Source organism: Epinephelus lanceolatus, chromosome 5 (genome assembly GCF_041903045.1).
Source record: "Epinephelus lanceolatus isolate andai-2023 chromosome 5, ASM4190304v1, whole genome shotgun sequence".
In the NCBI taxonomy this organism is placed as follows: Eukaryota; Metazoa; Chordata; class Actinopteri; order Perciformes; family Serranidae; genus Epinephelus; species Epinephelus lanceolatus.
The window spans coordinates 8,881,968-8,905,609 of NC_135738.1; the positions used below are offsets into that span (position 1 = coordinate 8,881,968).

Genomic DNA, 23,642 nt, shown 5'->3' on the forward strand with positions numbered 1-23,642 from the left:
AGCTGTTATTAATGAAGTTAATTTGTTAACGTGTGTTTGGGAGCAGGGCCACGTCTCCACCATACTTCTGATTACGTGCCAAGCCTGCCTATACCTGGTCAACCTGCTCTGTTTGTCTCAGATTTGTAGACCAACCCTCTGTTTCCCTTCCTTTAATCCATCATTCCTTCATCCCCTCATCTCTTCTTATTCATCTGGTGCATACCTCTCCCATGTCTTACTCTAGGTACCGTCTTGGGGCCTGTAATCATCTCAGGCGGAAATACACCTGAGACGAAACCCCCACACTAAGTCTCCCTCAAACCGATCTCCAGTACATCCTCCCAGATCAACCTATCAGAAGACACCCCTCTTCCACCTTCACCCCCACATCCATTCACCAGTCCTCAACAACTACAATTAAACATTTAAACGACATATTGTTGTGACGTGGTCCTTGCTAGTGAATCGTGGATACTGCAGCATATCAAAGTTAACTTCCTAATAGAGAATGTAAAGTTGACGTCACACCATGTACATTTTTTTGGATGAGGGTGCCATCTTGTGAGGCATGCACTGTGTTATCACAGACTGCAAAAATAATGGACGTAGCTACCATAACATCACCCACTGGTTTGTGGACTCCCATTTTGAAGCCTTCGGCATTTCAGTCGTTGCCATCTTGGTTATCAGGAGCCAGAAATGACCATATTTGGGTGAAAGGGTGGATCTGACTGAGAAGCTAAGGACACTATCATCAGACAGCCTGTCACTCAAATCAGCCCTGTCATTAATTATGCCTAACTTTAAGCCTCAATAAAATGTAAACAGGTGAGATAAAAAAAATTCACCTATGCACAGTTGTCATGAATGTTTTTTGTACCAGGCTGTAAACATGTTTATTTCTGCTGTAAATGTGGGGATTTGAACATGAGGGTCTATGGGGACTGACTCACTCTTGGAGCCAACCTCAAGTGGCCATTAGAGGAACTGCAGTTTTTGGCACTCCAGTATTGACTTCATTTTTCAGCCCCTGAAGCTGCTGCTTGTGTGTTACCTGTGCCTGCTACAGTGGTAAAACAACGTTATATGGACAAACTAATCACAATTAACAACTCGGATCCAAGCTAGGCTGATACACTTCCTCCACTCACATACCTGCACACTGCAAACTATCTCGTTTTTGCACTGAGTCCATACACTTTGGTGACCGAGATAGCAGGGCACTGACCTAACAAGATGGCACGCCCATCCCACTTGGTGTGACTTCACATTCTCTGCACTGTGAACACAACAACAGAACATCAGTAAAATACACAGAGGTGTGACAGACAGATTGTGGATCATTTACAGGCTGTAAACTGGAGAAACAACATGATAACAAATATACAGTGCGATTTCAACACATGATGGACAGCTGGAAAACAGACTACAGGTCAATGGAACAATAGGTTCATGCACTTCATTACACACAACAGCAAGTAAATGCATCATTGTTTGAATCAACTTCAGTACGTGAGCGCATCGCTGTTCAAATGCAACAAACTACAACTTTTAGAACAAAACTTAAAACTCACCTTTTCAAACATTAACCACATTTTAATCTCAGTTCCAGCTGAAGTGGGCTGCAGAGGCTTCGTAAGCGAGTTTTGGTGTTGCGCAACCCAGAAAGAGAGGTCACTGGTCCAATATTATTCCCACTATTATTATTGTGTATGCTGCCACTTGGTGACATCATTAGAGAACACAGTGTTCTCTGTTTTTCTAGTTATGCTGATGACACACAACTGTACATCTCTGCTGAACCAAACGATGCCGCAGCCATAAACTCTATCACTATCTGCCTCTTGACAATAAATAAATGGATGAAGACAAAACTGAAATCCTGCTTGTTGGCCCAAAAACAAAAACAGAAATGCTAATTAATAATCTGGGTAATTTACCTTCCTGGATTGAATCTGAAGTTACAAGTCTTGGCGTGATCCTTGATTCAGATCTAAGCTAAGCTAAGCCAGTCCCACATTAACAAGGTGACGAAAACATAATTTTTCCACCTCAGAAACATCGCTAAGATACGACCATTTGTAACTGAAAAAGATCCAGAGAAACTGATGCATGCCTTTATTTCAATTTGCCTAGACTACTGTAACACACACTTTACTGGCCTCCCAAAAAACACCACTGAGCGGCTTCACCTCATTCAAAACTCTGCAGCTCGGCTATTAACCAGAACCAAGAGTAGAGAGCACATCAAGCCAGCCTGAGCTGCTCTGCACTGACTTCCTGTCACTTCCTGTTGTTAGAATTGATTTTAAGCTCCTTCTCCTTGTATACAAAGCCCTACATGGGCTGGGACTGAGCTACATTGCTAACTCCTTGTTAAGTATTTGCCTCCAACAACACTGCAGTCATCTGCTACTCGTTTATTGGAGGTTCCCAGAAACAGCCGGAAGAAGATCAAGGATGCAGACTTTGTCAGTTAAGCCCCAAAGCTATGAAACACACCACCTATAGATATCAGGGAAGCTAGGTCACCAAATATTTTTAAAAGAAAGCTAAAAATGTATCTTTTCACTTTAGTCTTCAATGTTTCTTACTTTTCTATCTATCCAACCCTTTGGCTCCCCCTCGGACCCCCAGACAGCACCATTACTCCCACTCATAGTCTCAAATATGTGCATCAAGGATTGTAACATCTAGTCCTAAACTGAACTTCACCTTAGCTCCATTTATTTCTTAGCCTTAACTTTTATTAATTTTAATATCTGACTTGTTTTCAATGTCCCTGTTTCTTGCATCAGTCTTTGTTTTGCAGCTCTGAAGTTGTATTATTATTATTATTGAATTAAAATACTCAATTAAAGTACCTCAAAACTGCACTATAGTACACTCGTGGGATTACTGTGCTCAGTTACTGTCCGCCCTGAGGATCTCCAGCTGTAATAAAGGTTTGATGTGTATGTAGGGTCAAAGGACAGAGGGTGTCATGAGCTGCATGGACTGTAAATGTGATTTATCACATTGGGTTACACAACTACAATTGACTTTACGTGAAAGATGTTCTCACTGCAGAGAAATAAAATCAGGAGAAAAAATGCTGACATCTACAGACAAAGACTGGTCTGTGATCTGCACCAGTGTGTATGATCCATATCAGTGTGTTGTTCAGAGGTGGATCTGACTGTATCAGATGTCCTAGTGACTCCCAACTGTGTGCGGCTGCAGAAAAGGAACAGGTTTCAGAAAAAACAGTTGTTGGCAGGAGCACAACATACCTGTGTGCAGGTGGCACAGAGAGAGGGCAGGACCGGAGGTGTAAAGACTTTCAGATTGCTCCTTGCACCAGACACACAGGTGAAACAGCTGAGAGAGAAACACGATCAGACAGGTGGAGGATGGACATCACTTCATGTTTCTGTGCTGTAGCTGCAGCTGTGTACTTCTTCACTGTGCTGTGGAGGTTTAAAGAGGACTGTAGAGCTGGAAACCGGCCAGGTATTGTCGGAGCCCTCCTCTGGGCCCTTGGGGCTCTTGGTGGGGCTGCTCTGTTTTTCACTGTTCCTCCAGGTGTCTGTGGGTCTGTCCTCCTCGGCTGCAGCTTGATCCTGATCTGTGGGACTGACAGGAAAGGGGAGCTGCTGCCAGGACAGGGCAGAGCAGTGCTGATCACAGGTGAGACACACCTGTCATGCCAACACAAAGAGTCATAATGGTCATGTTTGGATGCATTAATGTGTTCATCATGCAGCTGGTAAAGGTGGAGGTCACTTTAATAACTTCATATAGTGCCGGGTAGTTTGTGAATTTCCAACGTGACAATCAAAAGTTCTAATAGTTTATAATAATTTGATTCTGTTGCTGAGCACACTTTATATCTTTTCCTCTGAAAGGCTGTGACTCAGGTTTCGGACACGCCCTGGCCAACCGGCTCAGTGAGGGCGGAGTGATGGTGTTTGCTGGCGTGCTGGATGTGAACGGAGCTGGAGCTCAGCAGCTGAGAGAATGCGGGCATGAAAACCTGCAGGTCCTGCAGCTTGATGTCACTGACAGCTCCCAGATAGAGACGGCACACAGGTACATCTGTGCTCAGGTGGCTGACACAGGTGAGACTGAACACACACACACCTGACGGCTGCTGCTGGTAAACACACTGGTACAGTGTGTGGAGTGGACTGAGGTTTAGTGAAATGTACAGCAGTGCTGGTCAACATGGAAACAATCAGATATTTATCGATATTGCTATTGTAACAATGTTGTAGGGTTGACGAACGGTGCTTTGACTAAATATTTACACAATGAGATTTTTTTTGATAAATCATTATCAGTGTGGACACAGTGACTCAGTTAAAAATTTACAGCACTTTTCTGTAATGCAGCCTTTAAAACCAGGGAAAAACAACATCTACCATATTACCATATTCAAAATCAGAGAAATCAAAAATCACCATAAATATATTTTTTAGTGTCTGAGAGCTGATCTGTTGATTGTAAATCAAAGACTGTGGTGCATATTTATGTAGGAATATAATTTTTTTTAATTTTAAGAATCTTTTACGAATTGTTATTTATACATTTTTTTTATTTATTTATCTCTATATATTTTTATTTTATAATTTATTTTTTCTATATTATTATTTTATTTACATATTGTGTTTATTTTTATGTTTTTATTTATTTATTTATTTTTATCCTCGTGTATGTACATATATTTGATTTATTAACACTCTGTGACACTGTTTATGCTAGAAAAAAAAGGCAAAAAAAGTTCAACAAAAAATATTAATGATAACAAAAAAAGTATTCGTATATCTGTCCAGCTGACTTTTATGTGAAGAAACTAAAAATAATTTTGCTTTATATGCACATGCAGATATTTGGTGGGATTCATTCTTGACTTTCATTAACAAAAAAAATCCTAAATATAAAACAACAAAACATTAAATTATGAATTAATTCACCAGAAGTCTTGTGTCTCATGTCTCATGTCCCTGCAGGTCTGTGGGGTTTGGTGAATAACGCAGGAGTCCTCTACTGTCCTGTGGACGCGGAGCTCACCTCATTCAAAGCGTACAGACACTGTATGGACGTGAACTTCCTGTCTGCTGTGATGATGACTCAGGTGTTCCTCCCTCTGCTGAGGAGGTCCAGAGGACGCATTGTCAATGTGTCCAGTATGGCAGGTACGTCCCAGTACTTGTTTATTTAACCCTGTGGTCTGAGACAGTCCAAAAATATTAGTTAACATGACTCCCAAATCCAAAAACTAGAGAGCTAAAACTCAAACTTGTGATGTCATAGGGTGTAAAGTCTGGAGCTCCTCCATAGACAATGAATGGTGAAAGATGTTCAAGGTGACATTGTGAGCATCCAGGGGAATGTTCTCAGTATATGGGTACAGTTTCTTTTTACTTAAAATAATACAACAGAATATTAATTGTCTATGGAGCAGCTCTAGACTTTATGCACTATGACATCACAAGTTTGAGGCTTACTTCTCTTGTTCTTGGTTTTAAGAGAGAGAGAGACAGAGACAGAGAGAGAGAGACAGAGAGAGAGAGAGACCGAGAGAGAGAGAGAGAGAGAGAGAGACATGGAATATATAATATAACATAATAATATAACAACATGGAAACAGATTTCTTCCCCCAGAGTAGAGGAGTAAAACAGGGCTGCAGTCTCAGCCCCACCCTCTTCAACATTTATATCGATGAATTGGCCAAATCACTAGAACTATCTGACATCCCTGGTCTCACTCTGTCTGACACACAGGTTAAATGCCTACTTTTTGCAGATGATCTCATATTGCTGGCTCCATCAAATGAAGCACTACAACAGCAACTGGATCACCTGCAAACCTTCTGTCAGACCTGGGCCCTGACAGTTAATCTGGACAAAACCAAAATTATGATATTCCAGAAACGACCCAGGGGTCAGGGAGACCAAACCAGGTTTTTCCTGGGCTCTCATGAGGTGGAGCACACACACAACTACACATACTTAGGACTACACATCACGTCCACGGGAAACTTTAACCTGGCTGTTGATGATCTCAGAGAGAGGGGAAGAAGGGCTTTCTATGCTATAAAGAAATCTTCAAACATTAATATACCCATTAGAATCTGGCTCAAAATATTCAAATCTATAATTGAACCAATTATTCTGTATGGTAGTGAGGTGTGGGGTCCTCTTGCAAATCAAGATTTTGAAAAATGGGACAAACACCCCATCGAAATCCTGCATACAGAGATTTGCAAGAGCATCCTCAGAGTGCACAGGAACACCCCCAACAACGGGTGCCGAGCTGAGCTAGGCCAATTCCCCCTTTTAATTAGAATTCAAAAAAGAGCCATCAAATTTTATAAACACCTTAAAACAAGTGACCCCAACTCCTACCACTACAAAGCTCTACAATGCCAAGAGGAGAGCATGGAGAAGAGCCCCCTCAGCCAGCTGGTCCTGAGGCTCAGCTCCTCTAACAGCACAAGACCTCAGGACAGCCCTCACACAATCTGGACCCACCAAATTATAGAGAAACAAAAAGAACATTACATTAACTATTGGACATCGACCACAAAAATGCAAAGCAAACTTCAGTGTTATTTGGCTCTAAACAGACAGTACACGGTGGCAGAATATCTGAGCACCGTGACTGATGAGAAACTGAGGAAGACTTTGACCATGTACAGACTCAGTGACCACAGCTTGGCCATAGAGACGGGCAGACACAGGCAGACATGGCTGCCCAGAGAGGACAGGTTGTGTGAGCTCTGTCCACACAGACAAGCGGAGACAGAGACACACTTCCTGTTGCACTGCAGCAAGTATGAACACCTCAGAGCCGACTTCCTCTCAAAAATAAAACATAAAGTCACTGACTTTGATTCTCTGCCTGATCAAACTAAAATGCAACACATCCTTGGAGAGAACAGAGTCAGCAGCTTAGCAGCAGCAAAATATGTCAGGTTATGCCACAGCCTGAGGGACAACCATCACAACACCTGACACACCTGTCTATATTTACAGTCCTTGTAACTCACAACCTACATTTTTCTTTATTCATTTTTTTTTCTATATTATATATTGGTGTATTGTATTGTAGATTGGTGTATTTTGTATTATATATCATATATTTAATCTTTTTTTTTTTATAGTTTTCTGACTTACTTTTATTATTGTACTTTATTTGTAAATTTTTAATGTCTTTGGCAATATTGTTAATCTACAGTCATGCCAATAAAGCTTATTGAAATTGAAATTGAAATTGAAATTGAGAGAGAGAGAGAGAGAGAGAGAGAGAGAAGGTTATGTTTGCAAATATTGGTTGAACTTTTCTAGACCACGGAAAATGATAAAACCCTTCCAAAGCTGCAGGTCAGCAGAGCAAGTACTGTTAATACTTTCAGTAAACTTTGTTTGGAAAATTTACTTAAGCAACATTTTGAATGCTTTTGATCAGCTTTTGAAGGTGTATTCACAGCATATCAGTGGCACATCTCACAGGTGCAATTTTTGTGGATTTGACTAAAACTTTTTTTTTTTTTTTTTTTTCTTAAAGATATTTGAGCATATTTTTTAGCCTTTAATGGATAGGACAGACAAGTGTGAAGGGGGAGAGAGAGAGAGGGAGTGACATGCAGTAAAGGGCCACAGGCTGGAGTTGAACCCGGGCCGCTGCGGCAACAGCCTTGTACATGGGGCGCCTGCTCTACCACTAAGCCAATGACGCCCCAGATTTGACTAAAACTTTTGATGACGTTGATCGTCATTTGCTTTCAGTTAAACTCCATGCTATCAGCCTCTCTAAAAGGGCAGTTCTTTGATTCAATTCATACCTTAATAACACAAATAATTGTGTTGTCCTGCATTAGAATAAATCTGATTTGTTGATTCAGCAAAGAGATGTGCCCCAGGGCTCAACATTGGGACCACTTCTCTTCTCTTTTTATATAAACAACCTACCAGGGGCGTAAATATGGTCAGGGCAGGCAGTGCAGTTGCACTGGGGCCCATGGGGTGGGAGGTGGTCGCCCTTGTGAATTATTCAGACTGCCACCTCAGAACAACATCGGTGCTCAAAGAAGAACTCACATTGAAATAAAACTGGTGCCATTTGCTATGGGCTATATGCCCTCAAAAAAAGCAAACTGACTTTGGGGGTGTATTTATAGTGTAATAATGGTGCATTAATGATGTGCTAACAGTATATAAATGGCATATTAATGGCGTCTACATGGCATATTGAGGACATATTGATGGCGTATTGATGGTGTATAAATGGCACCTTGATGGCATATTTACAGTATTAATAGTGTAATAATGGTGCATTAATGGTGTGTTAACAGATTATACATTGCATAATGGTGGCATCTCAAGGCAACTGAATCGAACGCAACTGGACTTGGTTTTGTCTTAGAAGACGTTTCACCTCTTATCCAAGAGGCTTCATCAGTTCATGCTTCTCTGACTAGGCTGGAACTAGTTTGACAAACTGGTGTGGAAGCACCCAGGTATAATACCTGGGTGCTTCCACACCAGTTTTCCAGTTGCGTTCGATTCAATTGCCTTGAGATAACTATGACCTGGATGAATGAGAATATCCGCAGGCATGTTGCAGAACAATTTGGGGTTGACACCCTCAAAATGGTGCGGGAATATGAAAGGATGGCTCGGAAGATTGCAGATTACAGAAACCACCTACGGTTTAATTTGAGATGCAGACAAAACAGGCTAATACCAACAAGCCTATGCCTACGTTCCACTATGAAGGGCTATAGAGTGGACAAGATCATGGAAAAGGCACAAAACCAGCTATTAAATGAGAGAGTGAGACAGGCCCATTTCATCACTGAAGGGCTGAAGGAGAAAGCTGACCACTTACTCCAAAAACTAACATCCCTCTTACCTGAGGCCGTCCTTGGAAAGATCATTGACTTCACAAATAAAGCACAACTATCTCAACACACCAAGAGCAAAGAAAGACAAAAAAGGAAATTCCATAACCTACAAATACGAAGCAACACTAACAAGACAGAAATCCTTACTTGGAGGCAAACGACTGACAATCCCACACAAGATGAAACGCATGACAGATGGGTAAAGAACTTGTCAGACAGGGAACTTACCCACCCAGAGAGAGGGGTCTTAGCCAAAGGACTGAACTTTGCCATGACACCACAGCAATTACCTATAGTTGATCTGATCACAGCTACAGAATCAGCTATAAGGAAAAACAACTTGACAGAAACCGAAGCCGAGCAGCTTAGGTTAAAAGTGTCAGCAGCTCTGTCCAGTGCTAAGCCCCCACCCTCCAATCTCACTACTGAGGAAAGGAAAGCCGTGACATCCCTGAGCAAGGATCCAAACATTACCATCCTTCCAGCAGATAAAGGGAGATGTATGGTAGTTCTCAATACACCTGACTACCACAATAAGGTCTCTACACTACTCAGTGATACTAACACCTATGAATTGCTGAAATGAGACCCAACCTGTGGATACAAAAAAAAAGACAATAGAATGCCTACAAAAACTACAGAAAGAGGGCACCATTGATCGCCTACAATATCACCGTCTGTACCCCCAAGATGCCATCCCGTGCATATATGGGCTCCCCAAGATTCACAAAGAAGGGGCCCCCCTCAGACTCATTGTCAGCAGCATTAACTCGGTCATGTATAACATTGCCAAACATTTAGCCAACATCCTGGCTCCCTTGGTGGGCAATACGCCCCACCATATTCAGAACTCCATAGACTTTGTGAACAAAGTAAGAGGTTTAAAATGGATCCAGATGATACCATGGTATCCTATGATGTGACTTCCCTGTTCACTTGCATTCCAACCATGGAGGCTTTGGAAACAGTCAGGCAACGGTTGATACATGACAACACCCTCCATGACAGAACCAAGCTCAGCCCAGACCAGATATGCCAACTACTGGAGCTCTGCCTGAGCACTACCTATTTCAAATACAATGGCAATTTTTACAGACAGAAACATGGCTGTGCCATGGGCTCACCGGTATCTCCCATTGTGGGTAACCTGTACATGGAGGATGTATAATACAGAGCCTTGAACTCCTTTGAGGAAACAGCACCGAGCCACTGGTTCAGATATGTGGATGACACATGGGTTAAAATCAAAACTCAAGAGGTACAAGCTTTCACTGAACACATCAATTCAGTGGACAGAAACATCAAGTTCACAAGAGAAGATGTTAAGGAGAATAGTTTGCCCTTCTTGGATTGTGACGTGCACATTACAGAGGACAGAGGCCTCCACATTGGGGTATACAGGAAACCCACTCACACAGACCAATACTTACTGTTCGATTCTCACCACCCACTGGAACACAAGCTAGGTGTTATCAGGACCCTACAACACAGAGCTGATAACGTACCTACCAGCACTCAGGCCCAGGGGAAGGAGCATGAACATCTGAGGGAGGCTCTAAAAACTTGTGGTTACCTGAGTTGGACCTTTGTGAAATCAGCAGCCTGTTCCAGAAAGAACAAGGTGGGTGAGGAAGAAAAGAGCAAGCGCAATAACATTGTCATCCCCTATGTATCTGGGGTATCTGAAAAACTCAGGAGGATTTTCAGCAAACACCACATCCCTGTGTATTTCAAACCCAGTAACACACTCAGACAAAGACTGGTACACCCAAAAGACCGTACACCACACACTCAGAAGAGCAACCTAGTGTACGCTGTACAATGCAGTGAGGAATGCCCAGACTTGTACATTGGTGAAACAAAACAACCACTAAACAAAGGCATGGCCCAACACAGAAGGGCTAACTTGTCAGGGCAAGACTCAGCTGTCTATCTACACCTCAAGGAGAAAGTACACTCCTTCGAAGACAGCAATGTGCACATTTTTGACAGGGAAGACCGCTGGTTTGAAAGAGGTGTAAAAGAAGCCATCTATGTGAAATTGGAAAAACCATCTCTCAGTAGAGGAGGAGGTCTGCAACACCACCTATCCCCCATCTATAATGCTGTCCTTTCATCCTTGCCCAGGAGGTAACTTAACCTCTAAAAACAATGGTCGTTCACAAATGGCCTCATGTGACTCTAACGACTCCATCGACCACCGTTGCAGCAGGAGTTTCAACGACCGTCGTTGACACACTATTGGAGCACTAACGAACCAGTGACATCATTGGCCTTGTGAAGACCTCCTCAGAGGTTAAATACCTGGGTGCTTCCACACCAGTTTGTCAGACTAGTTCCAGCCTAGTCAGACAAGCATGAACTGATGAAGCCTCTTGGATAAGAGGTGAAACGTCTTCTAAGACAAAACCAAGTCCAGTTGCGTTCGATTCACTTGCCTTGAGATAACTATGACCTGGATGAATGAGAATATCCACAGGCATAATGGTGGCATATTGATGGCATATTAATGGCATATTGATGATGTATTGATGGTGTTTAAATGGCATCTTGATGGCATATTAATGGTGTATTAATAGTGTAATGGCATATTAATGCTGTATATATGGCATATTGATGATCAATCAATTCAATTCAATTTTATTTAGATGATGACAATGAGGAGGGATCCCTCTTCCAGGACAGACAGACGTGCAATAGATGTCGTACAGAACAGATCAGCATAATAAATTAACAGTAATCCGTATGACACAATGAGACAGAAAAAGAGACAGAGAGAGAGAGAGAGAGAGAGAGAGAGAGAGAGAGAGAGAGAGAGAGATGCAGGACAGACGGTAATGACAGTAGCTTACAACAACATTAATGAAAGTAATAATATTATAGTTATAGTTCTGGCTACTGTGGTACAATATGTTGAAAGTATATATTAATATCTGGCAGTATACATGTGTGACAATAATCATATGTGTATAATAACAGTAGAAGTATGACTAATGACTAATGATGGCAGCAGCAACAGCAGGAGGCATCTGGCAGGACCACGGCAGCAGCACAACCACACACGTCACACTGTCCAGGCACCGCTGCGGTATGAGTTAACCTGAGAGACAGTGGAGCACAAAGGCTCCGGAGAAGAAGCCGAGTTAGTGACATCCAGAATGGCCGAGTTAGCAAGATGCAGTAATAGGATAAGACAGAGAGAGAGAGAGAGAGAGAGAGAGAGAGAGAGAGAGAGAGAGAGAGAAGGAGAGAAGGTGCCCGGTGTATTATAGGGGGGTCCTCCGGCAGACTAGGCCTAAGTCAGCCTAACTAGGGGCTGGTACAGGGCAAGCCTGAGCCAGCCCTAACTATAAGCTTTATCAAAGAGGAAAGTCTTAAGTCTAGTCTTAAATGTGGAGACGGTGTCTGCCTCCCGGACCGCAACAGGAAGATGATTCCACAGGAGAGGAGCCTGATAGCTGAAGGCTCTGGCTCCTGATCTACTTTTGGAGACTTTAGGGACCACGAGTAACCCTGCGTTCTCAGAGCGCAGTGTTCTGGTGGGATAATATGGCACTATGAGCTCTCTAAGATATGACGGAGCTTGACCATTTAGAGCTTTATAAGTTAACAGTAGGATTTTAAATTAAATTCTGGATTTTACAGGGAGCCAGTGCAGAGAAGCTAAAACAGGAGAAATATGATCACGTTTCTTAGTTCCTGTTAGTACACGTGCTGCTGCATTCTGAATTAGCTGGAGAGTTTTTAAGGACTTACTAGAGCTACCTGATAATAGAGAGTTACAGTAATCTAGCCTTGAGGTAACAAAAGTGTGGACCAATTTTTCTGCATCTTTTCGGGTCAGGATAGGCCTAATTTTCGCAATATTACGCAGATGAAAAAATGCAGTCCATGAGGTTTGTTTTAAATGAGAATTAAAAGACAAATCTTGATCAAATATTACTCCGAGGTTTCTTACGGTAGTGGTAGAGGCCAGAGCAATGCCATCTAGAGAAACTATGTCATCAGATAAAGAGTCTCTGAGTTGTTTGGGGCCAGGAACAATAATTTCAGTTTTGTCTGAATTTAACATCAGGAAATTGGTGCTCATCCAGGTTTTTATGTCTTTAAGGCAGTTATGGAGTTTAGTTAATTGATTACTTTCTTCTGGCTTCATCGATAAATACAACTGAGTATCATCCGCATAACAATGGAAATTTATAGAGTGATTTCTAATGATGTTACCTAAAGGAAGCATATATAGAGTAAATAGGATTGGTCCGAGCACAGAACCATGCGGAACTCCAAAACAAACTTTAGTACGTAAGGATGATTCATTATGAATGTCAACAAACTGAAAACGATCAGATAAATAAGATTTAAACCAGCTTAGTGCAGAACCTTTTAGGCCAATTAAGTGTTCCAGTCTCTGTAGCAGAATTTGATGGTCAATAGTGTCAAACACTGCACTAAGATCTAATAAAACAAGTACAGAGACAAGTCCTTTGTCTGAAGCAATCAGAAGGTCATTTGTAATTTTAACTAGTGCTGTCTCAGTGCTATGATGCACTCTAAATCCTGACTGAAACTCCTCAAATAAATTATTATCATGGAGAAAATCACACAGCTGGTCTGCGACTACTTTCTCAAGGATCTTTGACATAAAGGGAAGATTAGATATTGGTCTATAGTTGGCTAACACCTCTGGATCCAGGGTGGGCTTTTTTAGTAGAGGTTTAATTACAGCTACCTTAAAAGACTGTGGTACATAGCCTGTTAATAAGGATATATTGATCATATCTAATATATGAGTGTTAACTAAAGGTAAGACCTCCTTAAGTAGCCTAGTTGGGATGGTGTCTAAGAGACACGTTGATGATTTAGATGAAGAAATCACTGCGGTCAATTCTTGAAGAGAAATTGCGGAGAAGCAATCTAAATATATATTAGGTTCTACAGCTGTGTTTGAGGTTAGATAGGTACTATCTGAAGGCAGGAGGTCATGAATTCTGCCTCTAATAGTTAGAATTTTGTCATTAAAAAAGCTCATAAAATCATTACTGCTAAGGGCTAAAGGAATACAAGGCTCAATAGAGCTTTGACTCTCAGTCAGCCTGGCTACAGTGCTGAAAAGAAACCTGGGGTTATTCTTGTTTTCTTCAATTAAAGCTGAGTAATAGTTTGCTCTGGCATTGCAGAGGCCCCTCTTATACGTTTTGAGACTGTCTGCCCAGATTAAACGAGATTCTTCCAGTTTGGTTAATCGCCAATTCCTTTCAAATTTTTGCGATATTTGTTTTAACTTACGGGTTTGAGAGTTATACCAAGGAGCGAACTTTCTTTGCTTTGTTAACTTCTTTTTAAGAGGAGCTACAGAGTCGAGTGTTGTTTGCAGTGAGCCTACGGCGCTATCGACAAAATGATCAATTCGGGAGAGGTTAAAGTCGGCACGGGAAACCTCTGTTACTGAAGGACTTGGTATTGAATTTAACAACGGAGTAATCATTTCCTTAAATTTTGCGACAGCACTATCTGATAAACATCTAGTATAGTAACTGTTGCTGAGTGGCGTGTAATTGAGTAAAAAGAAATCAAAAGTAATCAGATAATGATCCGATAGCGAGGGATTCTGTGGAAAGACTGTTAGGTTATCAATTTCAATTCCATACGTCAGAACTAGATCGAGGGTATGGTTAAAACAATGAGTGGGTTCATGTACACCCTGACTGAAGCCAATGGAGTCTATTAATGAGATAAACGCGGTAGCCAGGGAGTCATTATCAACGTCGACATGAATGTTAAAATCGCCTACAATAATAACTTTATCTGATTTAAGAACTAAACTGGATAAAAACTCTGAGAATTCAGATACAAATTCAGAATACGGGCCAGGAGCACGGTACACTATAACAAATAGAAGTGGCTGTGAGGTTTTCCAGGTCGGATGTAAAAGACTAAGAACGAGGCTTTCAAATGAATTATAATAATAATAATAATAATAATAATACATTTTATTTAAAAAGCGCTTTTCAAAGTTCTCAAAGTCACTTTACAGAGACAGTTCAAACACATCAAATAAAACAACAATTATCAGCAAAGACATCGAAGACAAAGAGGAATAGTAATGGGAGTGAAAAAACAATCTAACAGTCTAATCTAGTTTAGGTTTAGGGCTGATTAACAGGCTAGAGTTAAAAATGGCTGCAACACCCCAAATGTATTTATTGCGTTTAAATGACATCTCAGTGGCATAATAAAGGTGCATTAATAGTGTAATAATGGTGCATTAATGATGTGTTAACAGTATATTAATGGTTAACTGTATTTATGAAATATCAATGGCGTACACATGGCATATTAATGGCATATTGATAGCGTTTAAATGATATCTTGATGGCATGATAACGGTATATTAATAGTGCGATAACAGTGTATTAATGGCATTGTGAAAGAGATAGTATCTCTGGGATGCTGGCGTGATAGTTGCTTTAAGGACAGGGACTCCGATCAGAGAGTAGGGCAGGGAGCGTTCCATCCAAAAACTTTAATGATCACAGTGGGCAATTACAGGTCAGGGATGAGCACAAGGTATTGTGGATACAGATGAGGGTGTGTGTGTGGTACTAAAGGAAACAGAAGAAATAAAATATAGTATTAATCTTCAATGACATATTATTTTATATAAATCCGAAACATATTATTATTATTCATCTTAAATAATTAACCAAAAATGGACTGTTCAATTTACATCTAAACAACCTGGTTTACACACTAAATTAACTGGACATACATTGCACCTCAATTACTGGCCATAATGAATGATTCTGTGGTCAACAGTGCCCTCTATTGGCAAAATGGCGTCACTGCAGTACTAGAAACGGCCACATGGCGAAATACCGCTAAAATAATGAGGACATATGCTTATGTACACAATTATCAAAGAAGCAACAAGTTACCAAACCCCATAGGCCCATTCATCATGTTTGACACTCATAATATCGAAACATAAAGTCAAATAGGCTATATTAGCAAGAAATATGTCACCCTGTCCACATGCTCTGAACCATGTACCAAGAAAATTATGCATTAAACCCAGAAACAACAGAAAGCACTCAAAGAACGATTACAGGGCTGATAATATATCAGGCAGTATTTGTACCAACAATATGGGGTGGTCTACCATTAGCAAAAGAGTTTGAGACTCACGTTTGTGCATGAACGCACACAACAAGCATCCACAGCTGCTCATCCATGGAAAATGCGCATGGGTCTAGCCTTAACGAGGTATGACATCATCAACTACAGCAAGTGTGTCAGGATCAAACTACAGCAAGTCAGAAAAACTCACAATTACAGAGGGGGCTTGAAAACACTTATAACAATGAAAACAGATAACAGTAGACTTTCTTACAGGCATATTGGCAACATATTAATGGCATGTAAACGGCATATAGACTGATGGTGTATTAACACAGTAACAGGTTAATCATGGTGCATGAACGATGTGTTAATAGTTAATGGTTTGTCGTACAGGTGAGGTGCCAATTCCGATGTTCGCTGCTTACGGAGCCTCAAAGGCAGCACTGAGCAATTTCTCCAATGTGATGAGAATGGAGTTGTCTGAGTGGGGAGTCAAAGTGGCTTTAATTCAACCTACAGGATTCAGAACAAGTAGGTCTGATCTGAACGGTTTCCTGATGATCACAGTCAGATTTTAAATGTGTTCATTTGTGATTTAAGAGACACATTGTATTGGATATTAATGTATGAAATGTTCTTTATGAATAAATGTATTATGATTTTTACAGGAAGGGGAAAATTAAACTGCCATTAACCTCACCCTGTTTCTCCCACACTGTTATCATCTTGAATTATTGTGATGTCTCTCGTACAGCTGTGTAGTTTGCTGATAAATCTTTGTATTTCTTCTTGTCAGAAATCTTTGGGAACAGCGACGCCGTCTCTCGCTACACAGACGAGATCCTCTCATCTGTTTCTTCTGAAGTCAGAGAGGACTATGGGGAGGTGTACATCTCGTCTCTCCCCAGTAATCTGTCCAAAATGTCCAGTCAGTGTCCAGCGGACCTGTCTCCCGTGGTGGAGGACATGCGTCACGCTCTGCTGTCAGCCCATCCCAAAACCATGTACAGGCCCGGACAGATGGCATGGTTTCTCCCACTTCTCCAGCGCTGCTGCTCCACCACTGTGTCCGACCGCATCATCATGAAGATCGTTAAACTCACTGACTGTAAACCGGCAGCGCTCAACAGGAGCTGAGGCTCATGGGAAAAACATTATCTGCTGCTGGTGGCTTCAGCTTCACTAATCAACTTGAGAGATGTGAAACTTTCCTTTAAAGACACATTACATTATTTTTTGGGTGACAGAGGTCAGAGAGGAGACTGTCAATAAAACTAAAAAAAAAAAATCTTAAACATCTAATGCCTGGTTCATGCTACACGACATTTTTGTTCATTGTGACAGCCACTATGTTAGATTAGGCGATTGTTTCTGTGCTAATGGCAGTACTCACCAGGTTGCTTCAGTGCGTCTGCTGTTCCATACCATCATTTTTCCCTTTTTACTCTGTTGCAGTAACTTCCCTACACGAAATATCTAAAAATCGCTGTTTCTCTTGGTCAAAGTGACTGGCTGTGATGCGAGAAGTCGTGAATGACAAAAAGAAAATCAAATATGCTAGACTTTCTGTTAGAATGTCTTATGCTGTCCCAGATGCAGCATTGGTTGCCATCTACTATGACACACTACACGAGATGAAACAATGGATTATCGCGTACCACACTCATTGTTGTTCATGATCCAAGCCGACACCATACGACAGTGTCACGATATAATCGGGCTGATATCGTGTAGTGTGAACCAGGCATAACTCTCAGCCAGAGATAGAAGAAGTGTCTTTCCCAAAACGCTGAACTCCTCCTTTAAGGGCCATTTAAAGAAACCACAGATATATACATGACACATGACGCACGAACACACTGAGCGATGCATTTAATGCAGGTCTCATCACGCAGCACAGACTGTAAAAACACTGTGTTCACACCTCTGACAGCCTCTCAAAGACACATCTTTTCTTTTAAAAAACAGGATGTATAACATCCAGTCAGCCTTAAAACACTAAACATTCTGCTCATGGATGTTCTCTGTGTCGTTTCTGATGTAATAATAAAAAAAAAAGTTCTGTTTTGAGTCCTTTACATAAAAAAAGTCCGTCACATGTTGGTGTCAGTCCTGAGGTTTCAGAAAGGCTCTCTTTGTGTTGGTTTCTACAACGTTTTGGTTTACGTCATCCTCTTCTATCGTTGCTCTCTCGCGCTTCTTTGCAAACTTCTTCTTCATGCTTTCAACTAAACTTTCGTACCTGAAGAAAGAGAAGAAACATAAGGAGAAAGAAGAAATGCAAAATTAAAGTTACACACGAAGCACAGCAGCTCAGCTTGTTAAAATAAGTATATTCTTTATGACATAGGTCTTCAACAGGTGGTCTGCAACCCCTCAGGGGTCCTCAAAGTTACTGCAGGGGTCCTCCAAATTATTGTTGGATACTTTTTTGAAATTAGACTACTTGTAAAATGAAACAAAACAATGAAATAAAATAAAATAACATAAAATAAAATAAAAATTACTTTTAATTTACAGTACACAACACTGATGATTGTTTTTACCATAAATCAACAGCAGGTACAAACATATACATGTGTGCAAGTTATCATGACAAGACACAAACAGGAAATATAAAACTTAAAAGGTCCAGTGTGTAGGATTTAGGGGGATATATTGGCAGCATGGTGGTGCAGTAGTTAGCATTTTTATTTTTTTTAACTGCTTTATTCTGTGTTTTTACTGGTTTAAATCACCTGGTCCGTTTGTTTTGGAGAGGAAGAGACCTCTATGGATAATTCAGCTCCCAGTAAAAACCTCCTGAACAATGAACACTGAAGGAACTCTAACCAGGAGAAGTTTTAGCTGGTTGAAATTTTCAATCCTCACCACTGGAGGCAACTAAATCCCCCTAAATCTTACACTGCCTTTAATTAAATGGCCAATCCGAAAACAAAGTCAAACACCTCAAATTAAATAAAATCTCTCTGCTTACATTTAAAAGCACAACAACAAACAATTGTTCCTGTGTTTGTACCTGAGAGCCATTTCCTCATCTGTGACGTCCGTCTGCATCCGGCTGATGTCTTCTTCTTCCTGTTTCTCCTCTTCATCTTTTGGATTCATCAAAGCCATCAGTTTCTGTCACAAACGCAAAACAATCAACATCGTGAACGGCTCCACATTTTAAATCAAACATGGTCGCATTTATAGTTTAGGTTTTCATCCTAAATGTTTATTGTTTAATTTGCAGCTTCTTTGGGAAAAGTTTGTCTTTTCACAAAAACATCAAAATGTTTCTGATATTCTGGAGATAAATTTATGTTTTTATACCCGACAACACCAAAACATTCTGATTTCCCTGAAAGCAACAGTTATGCAGAGAAACACCAGTGAGAAGACTGGAGGGAGCAGAGGATGTGACAGATTAAAAAATGACAACAGACCTCGACTTCTGGATTAAAACCCTTGAAGGAGATGCGACCGTACTTCAGGTCTTCACAGGGAACAAAACTCTTCTCCTCTATGATCAGACTCCTGAGAGAGGAAAGAGACAACAGATTAGAAAGATCCAACACAGCAGCACCTCTAAAGTTATCATGACGTTAACTCCTCTGAAACTTCATGACAGGTGGGTTTGTTTATATCAGACTGCATTAGTTTCAATTTGATTATTAAATATCAACAACCTCATAGACTGAGAGCAAAGTGTAAAATATCCCTCTCATACCCACTCACACTGGTATAAATGCACATGCTTAAAGGGCCACTGTGTAAAATGGGTTGAAAACCGTTGAAAACAGTGACATCAGTGGTCAAATTCTAGATTGCAGGGCTCACTCACACACCCCTCCCGTCGGGTAAATGACAGTGGCCTCGTAGGGACAAAAAGCCTTGCGCACGCGTTTTTCAAGAGTAGGTCTATCTAGCGACGAGGTGAATGTTTATTTAGAAATCTAAACCATGTTACGATATTGTAATGAATCCCTCACGAGCAGGAGACCAGAGGAGCGTTCGGGAAAAAGGCCCGTTTATTTGAGCACTCCAAAAACTCCGGTAACACTCCAGGGGGTAAAAGACTCCATCCCAAACTCTGACTCTTCTAGCGTAACACACACACTCCATACACACATACTCGTTTACAGTACCAAGCGGGTACCCCCTCCCCTCTCTGCTCCACCAATCTCCAGCCTGCACACTGACTGACAGCGTAGCCGGTAAACAGAGCTCAGCTGTTTATTTAGCCTAGCAATATCTCCGGACTATAGTAGCTGCAATGGACGACTTTGAACGCGATTTTGAAGAGTTTCTTGTAGCGGACACAGACCCAGAGCCATACCTGTTTGAGCCGGAGCATACAGATGAGGAACTCCATGTGTTTGATGCTGAGCTGGCGAGAAGAGAGGCTGAATGCACAGAATGGGATTCGGTGCTACTGCTACCATTGTTGGGGAGATATATCACCAGGAGGAAAAGCGCCGCAGAGAGTGCATCACAAGGAGTGAAGTTGCGTCTTCTTTTCCTCGCAGATGACAGATCGGGTTCATTCTCTCCTGTTGCGTGGTAAGTGTGGTCCATTCGCAAACTTTATAACTAAAAAAACTTTTCACTACTCTCTATCGACGAACTACTAACACTCTCTGCTGTTTCCTCCTCCTTCTTCCTTCCTTCCGCTGTCTTCGTTGGTTTATTTATACACGCAAAACGCGTTCTCTGGCTGGCTGGATTGTCCGCTCGGTCTGCCTTACATACATGGCGGCGCAAGATGGCGACCTCTCTAAAGCAAGGCCCTTGCTATATATATATATATATAAAAGCATAATTATAAGGCTACGAAAACCAAACGAATTTTATTTTATAGCGATTATACACTTATATAAACATATTAATGGGTAGAATATTCAGATTCAGATTTGACAATAAACCATGCCAAATATTACACACTGGCCCTTTAAATACTTTACTTTTAACTTGGTTTCTATCTATCTATCTATCTATCTATCTATCTATCTATCTATCAATCAATCATACTACACTTTACCTTTGTACAAATTACCTTCGTACATTGCTCTAGGTCATTACTAAATTTTTATTTGATGTGTAAATTTGCCAACTTAAATTATCAAAATAAACTGGCAGATTTCTGAATAAAGTTTGGCAAGAAACCCTCTGTATCAAGAGTGAATGTAAAGTACTGAGGCTGTATGCATGTATTAGTTGACACCTACTCTCTGGCTTTAAGCTCTGGCAGGTCCAGATACCAGTGCTCATCACTGATGATCCTCTTCTCATCTTCCTCCAGCTGCTTCTTCGTCTCAGCATCCAGACCTCTCTGCATGAACTGTGCAAACAAGACCACACTTCAACTTAATCCCAAACAGTATATTTGCAGGGGTGGGTAAAATGGTGGTAATTTAGATAAGCTAAACACGTTTCCTTCTAATCAACAGAAGCTCATTTAAAATTGTACTTATTTTGTGGTGGCATCCATTCAACAACATAAGCAGGAAAGACGGTGTGAGCCAGATTATTTGCTACTTTGGCTAAATTTAAACCCCATTTGGTAGCTCAACTATATGCGGAACTAATAACTGGCTCAAACTCGACATAAACATGCATAACGTTGATGTCTGTCACGTGTAACAGCTTTCCAAAGAGCAGGAAAACAATTATCATCTGATTTCTGAATGAGATTTGGAGCGTCGTTCTACTCTTGAGAGCTAAAGCTAGCTAACACACGGCTAACACCTTCTCCAGTGCGTTAGCTCCACTTACCTTCATGCGTAAGAGGTTTTTGGAGAGTTTCACAGAGTCGCTGGCCATCATTAAACTGTTAACAAACTAAACTACAGCAGCACGAGACAGTCTGAAGTTAATTTTTTTGGCTAAAAGCACGCGCAGTGGCTCCACGCAGATGCTGATAAAACTCAGACAGAAGCAGTCGAACGCAGAGCAGCTTTGATCACTGAGCAGTCCGGCTAATCTACCGCTGATATCACTGATGTTAAAGAAGACAGGAATATCTTTAGCTTTGAAAACAAAGTTATGATCGCACTAGTAATAAAATTATATGACGAGTTCTGTCTTCATGGCTTGTGAGAAATATTTCCAACACATATTATGTATTTAAAGATAATAAAACATGTACAGGCCCACAGTGTGTTCATCATTGTACAACAAAGTCCTCAACTTGGTCAAAATCAGAATTTTGGTAATTATCTTAATTTCTCTAAGGAATCAAAAACTTAAGATATTTTAAATATATGGGTGATTGCATATACGAATGAAGTTATTTGGGTGCCTGTGTCTGTGTTGCCTGTGTCTATAATATGAACAAGGTCGACGCAAAGCTTACATTTGTTATGTGATACATCATGTTTGTTTGTTCTCTGATATGACTACATTTGACTGAATTAAAAAAAATGTCAAGCGAAAAAAAACAACACCACCACTGATGATATTTTAAATGATAGAAGTGCAAATCCACTGTTTCAATTTCAACTTTTCCAACATTTAGGGACTGTTCTATACTTGTCAGAGGCAAGTAAAGCTGGAGTGTGACTTCTTCATTTTTGTTTTACTTTTTTAACCTCCCTAAAGCTACAGATATTTTTCCTTGAGCCTCCCTACGTGACTAGCAGAATATGCATGACCCTCCCTCCACCATAAATTAGATTTTTAAATCTTACCCTTTGGTGTTTGAGGCTAAAAGCTAAAGGTTTATGACAAAATCCTGGAGTTAAAAAAACATTGTTTTTTCACCTTTGTCCTGCGTGCTGATTAGTTTGTGATATTAAATGAGACGTAGAATAAAGTGATGAAATATCACTATTTTAAGCTCAGATTTGCTTATGGATCTTATGGAAGCGTTTGCAGCATAAGACGCACCCAAAGAGCATCGTAAAGTTGAAAATCCAATGATACTCTCTGTTTTTGTATGTGTTTTTTATAATTCAAGTTTTTATTGGTTTGAAAGGCTTGGCACATGGCATACGTATATTATTTTCAAGGCATACAAGAATACAAGGCACGTTTTTTTTTTTTATAATGTGGAGGTGGACTCCAGTACATGAAGAAAAATTAACAGTTAAGTCTAGATTGAAAGAGAAGGAATACAAACTAACACACAAAAACATGTCCTCATACATCATTCTACAGGGTCACATAGTCACAGAGCGAACGTATCCAAGTTTGTATTTCCTGTTGTTACTGTGGGTCTAATAACTGTCTGTCGAGTTATTCTAAGACACTGGAAGACAACAGAGACCCTATCATATGAGGGCATCTTATGAGTTCGGGAGAAAGGAGTGTCTCCTTGGGACCAGTTATGGACTCATATCAAAATGGAAGATAAGACGACATAATTATGAACTTGCTCTGTGGTAATTTCTGTTTTTACAGTTTCTGTAATTCTGCAATAGTGTAATTTTGGTGGAGGGGTTGGAAGGCATCTTTTCTTTAAAAAATGTTGGTAAAATAAATACAGTGTACAACCATCTAAATTTGTGTGCCCCTCCTCTTTGCAAAAAAAAGTCCCTCCACAGTGCTTTAAAAATCAGTTGACAAACCTTCACCTTTTCGCACCACCTTCTCCCCCTTACAAATAATGAACAGTCCCTTAACAGTCTGCATGAGACAGAGTGTTTTAATGGTCTGTGGTACAACTGA

At 40.7% G+C, this 23,642-nt stretch overlaps 2 protein-coding genes across 2 annotated transcripts; one reads left to right on the forward strand and one right to left on the reverse strand.

Annotated features, from left to right (window-relative positions):
- The first annotated feature begins 40 nt into the window (after positions 1 to 40).
- On the forward strand, positions 41 to 18,056 carry hsd17b2 (hydroxysteroid (17-beta) dehydrogenase 2). The gene is made up of 5 exons (XM_033635822.2): positions 41 to 3,651; positions 3,870 to 4,082; positions 4,974 to 5,159; positions 16,386 to 16,523; positions 16,789 to 18,056. Exons 1-5 carry the CDS (start codon positions 3,123 to 3,125, stop codon positions 17,127 to 17,129), a joined length of 1,407 nt encoding a protein of 468 aa, XP_033491713.2. The 5' UTR covers positions 41 to 3,122; the 3' UTR covers positions 17,130 to 18,056.
- Positions 17,850 to 21,936, reverse strand: mphosph6 (M-phase phosphoprotein 6). The gene is made up of 5 exons (XM_033635823.2): positions 21,750 to 21,936; positions 21,203 to 21,315; positions 19,421 to 19,511; positions 19,012 to 19,115; positions 17,850 to 18,234 (listed from the first exon to the last, which is right to left on the reverse strand). The coding sequence occupies exons 1-5, from the start codon at positions 21,798 to 21,800 to the stop codon at positions 18,099 to 18,101; spliced, it is 495 nt and encodes a 164-aa protein (XP_033491714.1). The 5' UTR covers positions 21,801 to 21,936; the 3' UTR covers positions 17,850 to 18,098.
- Between the last annotated feature and the right edge of the window lie 1,706 nt (positions 21,937 to 23,642).